The sequence below is a fragment of the Corapipo altera genome, unplaced genomic scaffold (genome assembly GCF_003945725.1).
Source record: "Corapipo altera isolate COAL_440 unplaced genomic scaffold, ASM394572v1 62, whole genome shotgun sequence".
In the NCBI taxonomy this organism is placed as follows: domain Eukaryota; kingdom Metazoa; phylum Chordata; class Aves; order Passeriformes; family Pipridae; genus Corapipo; species Corapipo altera.
This window is the reverse complement of record NW_020884894.1, coordinates 9,594,594-9,602,709: the sequence shown is the minus strand read 5'-3', so window position 1 is coordinate 9,602,709 and position 8,116 is coordinate 9,594,594. Positions and strand designations below refer to the sequence as shown.

The 8,116-nt window shown below is 41.7% G+C and overlaps 1 protein-coding gene across 2 annotated transcripts in view; it reads left to right on the top strand.

The window, feature by feature from the left end:
• Window positions 1–774: 774 nt before the first annotated feature.
• Window positions 775–8,116, top strand: part of WWOX (WW domain containing oxidoreductase) — a 494,815-nt gene continuing 487,473 nt past the window's right edge. For both annotated transcript variants that reach the window (XM_027647080.1, XM_027647081.1), the window contains exons 1-4: window positions 775–918; window positions 3,094–3,158; window positions 4,409–4,466; window positions 5,651–5,829. In XM_027647080.1, the coding sequence (XP_027502881.1) occupies window positions 812–918; window positions 3,094–3,158; window positions 4,409–4,466; window positions 5,651–5,829 (409 nt within the window). In that variant the 5' untranslated portion in view covers window positions 775–811. The remainder of the gene's footprint in view (window positions 919–3,093; window positions 3,159–4,408; window positions 4,467–5,650; window positions 5,830–8,116) is intronic.

Sequence of the window (8,116 nt, the reverse complement as noted above, 5' to 3'; positions counted from 1 at the left end):
AGGAAAAGTCTCATCCTCGAGATCAGGTGGTGACAACAGTTAATTTCCCATTGTTTTCTAAGGCCTTACTACATTCACACCCATCATTGAAAAGAGAGGGCTGGAAGCATTTAATGCCCTCAAAATCACAGAGTTGTTAGGATTGGAAGGGACCTCTGGAGATCATTGAGTCCAACCCCCCTGCCAAGGCAGGGTCACCTGGAGGAACGTGTGGCACTGGAACATGTCCAGGAGGGTTGTGAATGTCTCCAGAGAGGGAGAATCCCTGGGCAGTCTGTTCCAGTGCTCTGACACCCTCAACATAAAATTCTTTCTTATATTGAGGTGAAACTTCTTGTGTTTTACTTTATGGCCATTGCTCCCCGTCCTGTCGCTGGGCACCACTGAAGAGTCTGGCACAGCACCCTTGGCACCCGCTTTCGAGATATTTATACGCATTAATGAGATCCTCTCTCTGTCTCTTCTCCAGACTAAACAGGCCAGCTCCCTCAGTGTCTCCAGGTAAGAGAGGTGCTCCAGACTCCTCATCCTCCCTGTGGCCTCTGCTGGACCCTCTCCAGCAGCTCGTTGTCTTTCTCGTACTGGGGAGAGCCCAGCACTGGACACAGCGCTCCAGGGGCAGAGAACCCCGAGATTCCCAGAGCTCAGCTCGGCCGGGACCCCCTGGATGTTCCGAGCCCCTCGGCGGCCGGGCTGTGACGGCTCTGCCGGGCTGTGACGGCTCTGCCGTGGAACTACAGCTCCCATGGTGCCCGGGCCGGCCGGAAGCGCGGGCGCTGCGGGGGCCGCGGGGGGAGCCCGCACCGTGCCCATGGCGGCGCTGAAATACGCGGGGCTGGAGGACACGGACAGCGAGGAGGAGCTGCCGCCGGGCTGGGAGGAGCGCACCACCAAGGACGGCTGGGTTTACTACGCCAAGTAAGGGGAGGCAGCGCGGGCGAGCCCGCCTGGAGCGCTCTGACCGCCCGGAGCCGCCGGTGCTGCCGCCCCGGAGCGCGGGTGCGGGGCAGGACCCGCCGCGTCCCGCCCGGTGCAGCGCGGACGAGCTGGGGGGCTCGGGCAGGGGGACCGGCGTCCGTGGGACTCGGTTTCCGCGTGTGGGCTGGGCTGTGACAGCCGCAGGGACAGCGGCAGCCGCCCCTGGTGAGCCCGGCGCGGTCGGTGCGATGCGGAGCCACCGCCGCCCGCCCCGCGCGGGGATGATGCTGGAGCCGCTCCTGGATGCGGGAGGGACCCGTCGCGGAGCTGTTTTCAGCGCACCTCGTGGCTCTCCGGGTTGAGCCTCACACAGTGTTGTGGGTTTCTTAGTTTTCCTCCGCCTAGGAGCAGAGGAGAAACAGGTCCGATGGAAGTTAGGAGCTGTAGGTGCAGTCCTTCACCTCTTCATGTGCCACAACTTGAGCAAGAGAGAAAGTTTCGCTTTTAGCACCATCTGCTCGTGCCACTGGAAGTGGTTGTGTCCTCGCAGGTTACAAAGGGGTTGTGCCACAGAGGGACCTAACTCAGGGGAATGTATATTTATACACTTTCTACTTTTGTGTAGTTTCTGTAGCCATGCTGATCTTGGGATATGTTTTAGTCTGTTTAGAGCTACAGAATTTATTCCCTTCCACAAAAAGGGGGGAAAGTATAGTTTATTCTCACCTGTGGTGAGTTGGCATCTCCCTCCCAAGTTCTGCTTTACAAACATTGGTCAGAATGTTTTTGTTTATCCACACTTTGTTTGTAAACCCTGCAAATTCTCTAGATGTTTGTTTTTCTTAGGCCGAGTGCCTGTATATTTCCTTTGATTTCAAAAGCTCTTTCCGAAAGGAGTCACTTGGTAGTGATTTGTAGCAAACCTACAAAATAATGAGATACTACTGAGTGTAATTTTTACACAATTACTTCAACAGGCCAATTTCTTAACTGTTGTGAAACTGGACTGATTCAATTTAATGACATGAAATGAATATATCTTTATTGGTTGAAAATCTATCCCAGTGTGTCTAAAAATATATTTGACATGAACAGGTTGCTACCTTTAATGTATGCTCTGTATCTGTGATACCTCTGCATATTCTGGAAATTTGTTTTAAACCTCATCAGCAGTATGAACTTGGTTGGAATAACATGATTTTGATTTTAGACTTTCAAAGGTGTTTATGATGAGTTAGGTGTGCACACAGGTGGACAGTCATTTCTTTGTCAGGCTGCAGTAATTTGGTTCAATGTCTTGCAGCTTGTGCAGGTCACACAGGTGCAATTGTTTAGTCTCAGATCCCCAGCTGTGATTCCTGTAATACCTGATGTTGACACTGTGGGGTTGTTGTAAGAAGGGAAAGTTGCTTATGTTGTAACTTGCTGTTGGTACTGGGCCTGGGGGTTAGTGGTTATTTATGTATATTATTCAGTGCTGTTGTCAGTCTTTATTTCACACTTGGGCAGCTGTCATTTTGGACACTCAGGTAATCCCTGCCTGACTCTTAATATTACAACTTGGTTCCTATTTAAAAATATTTAATGGAAGATAAGATTTTAATATGCAACCTGATTTTAGCACTTTGGATATCTTAAGACCTTGTTTATGTGCAGACCACTTTGCCTATTAGTCTGTAGTCCAGAAAACCTTATGAGAGAGTAATGTGATAACATTATCAAGAATATTAAATAAATATCCTTCTATTCAAGGCCTGTGGATAAACTTAACTGTCCAAAGCTGCAACTGCTCATGTAGAAATCCAACTTACTTAGCTTATAGCCTGCAAATCATTATTATTAGGCAAGAGTTTTAGAAAGGTGCTTTTGTAATTTGAAAACTTTCTAGTATTATTATTACTAGCTTGGGCTTTTTTTTTTTCCTTATTCCAACCAAGGTTCACCATCTTTTTGAATTCTTTTCTGAATCTGTTAATGTTAGTTTTTAATAAGTTTTGGGTTTTCTTTCGTCTCATAAGTAACAAAACTTAGATTGGAAGTCAAACATTTATTTGAATTTTTATAGATTCCTGTCCTCTCTGGTTAGTTACTTTCAGAACTGTGGCAATATTTTGGATTACATCTGAAAGGTTATTAGGCAATTGTCTAAAATCTTTAACTTTTCTTTTCCTGCAGCCACCTGGAAGAAAAAACACAGTGGGAACATCCTAAGTCTGGGAAGAGGAAACGTGTTGCAGGAGGTTTGTGTTAAGCTTTTGTAATGAACTGAAATTATGTTACAAACATAATTTCCTCCACAAGCCTCAACTGATCATTAGTTGACACTAATCACCAAGACAAACTGAGCTGGCAAAATACAGATGATTTCAGTGGGGTTTTGCTTCTGTGATTGAAGTAGGGTGATCACTTTGCAGTTTTATGGCTTTCTTGGATTGCTCCATAAGGTCAAAGTACCATTTCTAGGTTAGAGGGCTTGTTTTAGTGTGGCTTGTAAAGCATATAGTCCGAGTCTGGAGTTCTCTGATTGGGTTCTGATTTCCTGGTGTCTATCAGATAATATTTATAGTTGAATTATATTCTTTAAAGACCATATTTCGTTAAAGAATATCCCTGGCACAGAAGGAAGTCTTGTTAGTTTTTGTTTTACTTGTTTTCCCCAACTCAGTTGAACATTTGTGCCAGAACAGGAGGGAGACAATGTTGCAGGACACTTCCAGAGGAAAATGGCTTTTTAAGGGCCTTGGATCAGAGCCTTAAATTAGATCTTCCCAAAAACTTCTATGTGGTGCACCTGGGGGTACTATACTATTGGCAAACCATATTTCTTTTGGCATTGGCAATCTGACTATAAGTGGAATGTTTTCAGCCAATCTTGTGTTGATCAAATTAAAATGAGTACTTTTCAGCTGGGGTTAGAAATACTGAGAGTGCCATCTGTTAAGTATTTCTGTAGGATCTTTTATATAAGAATTTGTTTTGTAAAGATTTGTCATTTTTGTTCTTTTATCTGTCCTTCTAACTTCATAGAACCATAGAATCATTTAGGTTTAATGTATCTTGTGCCCACTTGAGGGTTGTGATCTTTCAATTTTTCCTACATTTAGTTCAATGTTTTTTGCTGTTTACTTTGTCAGGGATAGATACTAAACTGTGAGCAGTGTAGATGTGTGTGTACTAGGAAGCATGACTGCATTTTGCTGGTTTGTGCTATAACATGAAATAATCTATATGAAGATTTTTTTTTTTTTAGATTATACTTAACCTGCTAGTTGTTACTTTTGTATGGGATCTCCTGTGTGTTGTACTCTTATGAGAGAGCAGTTGTTTGTGATTGGGGAAGCAATCCTTCTTTCAAGTTCTGATACTCAGGTGCAGCACCTACAGAAATAATGCAGAATTGTGTCACATCTGTCTGGGAAATCACTTAAACTTCATATTGGGGTGTACTCTAATGCCTGAAAATAAAGTTAGTATTTTATGTGCTTCCTAGATCTGCCATATGGATGGGAGCAGGAGACTGATGAAAATGGACAAGTCTATTTTGTAGAGTAAGTATGTCAAACTGTAGAATATGTTCAAGTAGGACAACTGTTACATGCTGAGTAGCCTTTTGAGTTATGATGCTGTGACAGTATCAGCTGGGAAGACAAAGAGATTAATAAGTACAGCTTCAGAATCCACATATTAGAGTTGTAGCAGTGTCTAAACACCCTTTTCTGGTCTTCTGAATTCTTCCACGTGGGTGAAGTGCTTGCACATCCACATCTCAGGATGTGAGCTGACCCTCAGGCAATATTTATGTAGGCTCATTTTGTTTGTGTACCTTTAGGGATAAACTCTGTATCAGGAACTTTAAAAACATACCCAGAACTTTGTGTCTGGTTGGTAACATTGCAGTAATGCTTTAAACATACAAGGCAAAACCAGAATTGTTGCAGCTCTGACTCGCCTGGAATGTAAAGCACAGACAGAGAAGAGGACAGGGGCAGATCTAGCAAAGAGTTTTAGAGAAGTGGGAGGGGAGGAAGTTCACAGAAGCAGAAAAATATTTCTGGGCATGTTTCTGTTTGTGTGTTTAATGGCAGGGTGAAAGTGGGGTAATTATCTTAAACCGACTTATTAGAATAAAGAATATTCAGAGGCCAAAATAGCAAGTGTAGCCTTTCTGTCCTGTACCTCAGGGCTGAAGACTGAAAGTTGTTGCTTATTGTGTCTTTCTGATAATTGTCTGAAGAAAACTAAAACATGGTTTTATAGAGTTGAGCCTGGTCCAAATTGTGCTGTTTGCTGAGCTGATGTGAAGCTGGTTTTTTTTCAGTTGTTTGAGCAAAAAGTGCTGAGCTGCATTTGCCCTTGGTGTATTGTTTCAAGGAGTAGTGTAGGCCCCTTTTGTAGACCTCCTAAGAGAACATGATCTTCCCTAGTATAATGAGATTTTTTTTATTTTTCCCTGACAAAATTCTGCCTTTTATGTCAGGGGTTCACATGAAGTTCAGAATGGCTTGTGATGTGTGTGAATACAATTAGTAATGGATGTTGTCACACCTGGGAAAATGTCTGATTAAAAAAAGTAATTGGGATGATTTTAACAAAACTGAAAAAAGAAATTTGATTTTTTTTGGAATTTAAAGGATCCATTGGGACTGTACACAAGATTGGTTGAAATACATTTAAAATCTAAATGCAGAGTACAGAAGGGTTCAAGCAGTTAAATTTTTGTGTTCTTTTGCAGCCACATAAACAAAAGGACTACCTACCTTGACCCAAGACTGGCCTTTACAGTTGAAGATAATCCAGCAAAACCTGCTACTAGACAAAAATATGATGGAAACAGTACTGCAATGGAAATACTCCAGGGTCGTGACTTGAGTGGGAAAGTGGTTATAATCACAGGAGCAAATTCAGGAATAGGTAGGTTAACATGACACAGAAGGTAAAATATGACAAGCTTTGTCTTACTGACTGCTTTGTTGTTTAAAGATCTGTGTACTTTTGGTATTCAAACTTGATTTGCACTTTTTTCATGTAAAACCCTTAGTTAGAAAACTGTTTTTTTTTTTTTTTTAAAAAAGGTGTGGAGAATTTGGAGCTTACAGGAGAGCTACAAGTGCTGAAACAATTGATTTTTGACTAGAAAAATATCGAGGGAGGCATTTTACATCATGTAAATGTATGAAGCATGACTGTGAAAGAGCAGGGAAATTTCTTTTTATGATCTTGGTGGCTAGGACAAGGAGTAAGGTTTGTAAGGCTGCAGGGGAGTTCAGATAAAGTATTGAAAAAAACTTCCTACGGGCAGCAAGTGAACTCAGGTAAAGATTTTTCTAAGGAGGTTGTGGAATTTTTATTACTGAAGGTACTTTCAAGTGAATTTGATGATGAACTTGTATCGGAGTGTTTTACTCGATGCTCCTTTAGGGCAAAGAAATATGATTTATGACCCTTAGAAATCCCTGTTAGTTGTATTGTCTATGAGGTTCATAAATCCTTTCAGACACCCAGCTTGTTTAGGTATCTGCTACATAGTATTGCTTCTATAGTTGGTGAGTATTTGAGAGATTCTAATTAGCTGCTTTTGTTTCATTTTACAACGAAGCTTTGTGTTTAGGGGCTTTGCTTTTCTCCTCAGAAGACAGGATTCCTTCTCCAACTTAATTTGCTAAGCTGCCTGAAGTTTCACTCAGCAACCTGCCCAGGATAATGTTGTTTTCTGCGAATTAAATTTGTGGGGGAGCCACAAATATTAAAACCCTGGTGTGGTTTGGTGTTAGATTTGAATTTTTTTGGTAAATGGGGGAATCGATGTAAATCCTGGGTCACTGTTGATCTTTTGTTCCCTTTTGTGGTTTGCATTTTTCTTCATGATGGGATTGCATCAATACTGAAAGAGACTTTATGCAGTTGTTTGGTGGGGTTTATTTTAGTTCAGGATCTTGACTTAAATACGTTTTTGAGGACATTGTAAAACCTTGGAGATGTTCTAGAAAATGGATTAATAGCAGGACTTAGCACTCTGAATTCTCTTGGTCTTTACTTCTTAATTATTTAAGGGAGTGTTATCCCACAGGAGTCAGATGAAGAATTTAGAGCTTTATTGTGGCTTGCAATTTAGGCCTTTAACAGGACATGCCCTGTTGCCATTGCCTGATGTGCTACTACAGATTGGCATTGCAGTTGGGGCAGCAAGTGTTGTACTTGTGCTTTCTAGTAAGGTCTACATTCCAAATTCTTGGTACAGCCTGTCTCTGCCTTGCATCCAACAGCAGAATGTGCTTTGTGTGCAGCTTTGCAGTCTCAGAACGTTTAAGAATCACCTGGACTCAAAGGGATTTGCCTTCAGCAGGAACAGAACTGCCATTCAGCCTCGCTGAATGAAAGTGTTTCAAATATGGCAAAATGTTAATCTAAGGTAAATGATGGTTTTGTCAAGGTTTTTTGTTTTTTTTTTTCCCCTGTTGCTCCCTTTAGTTTATAATCTGGGTTGATCACAAGTAATGAATCATATCCTTGCATCAGATTTTCTTTGCTTGTGACATACATGCCCCCCCATATATATATATATTTGCACACACATTCTTTATTTCTATAAGTAGATGAGGGCAGGATATCACCCCTGCTCAAAAGCATACCAAAAATAGTAGGACCATTAGTGAAATAAGCCTTGGGCTTGTTCTGCTATATGAGGTTAAGACATGAGGAGTCCACAAGTATGAAGGTGATGCATGAGTAGTGTCAGTTTGTTCTCTTAAAATCAGTAAGACTTATTGAGGAATTATTATTACTATTAAAGAATTGAAGGTAGTGGGCACTTTTGTGTGTTGTTTTTCTGTTTAAAGGTCTTGACATCGGGTTACAAAAAGTACTTCCCCAGCCTGCAGCTGGTATGGGTGAAGTTGTGCTCTCTAATATTTCCACTAGAGGTCTGTGTTGCTCTTTGAAAATACTTAACAAAAGCGACCTGGTGCTTTTCCCCCCCCTGTTAGTAACTGCTCCTGTAATTTTGTTGTTTGCTTTCTTAATTATTAGGGCTAGAATTTGAAATTATAAAAGCGTATCAGCAGTTCATCTAGGTTTTAATTTTATACAGAGGTGTGATGTTTGCAGCTGTATGTGAAAGCAGTCTCCTCAAATAAAACATTTAAACCCCCTCCTATAACTTGGTTTAAATATCAGAGAAACAGTTGTGTGAGTTTTCTGA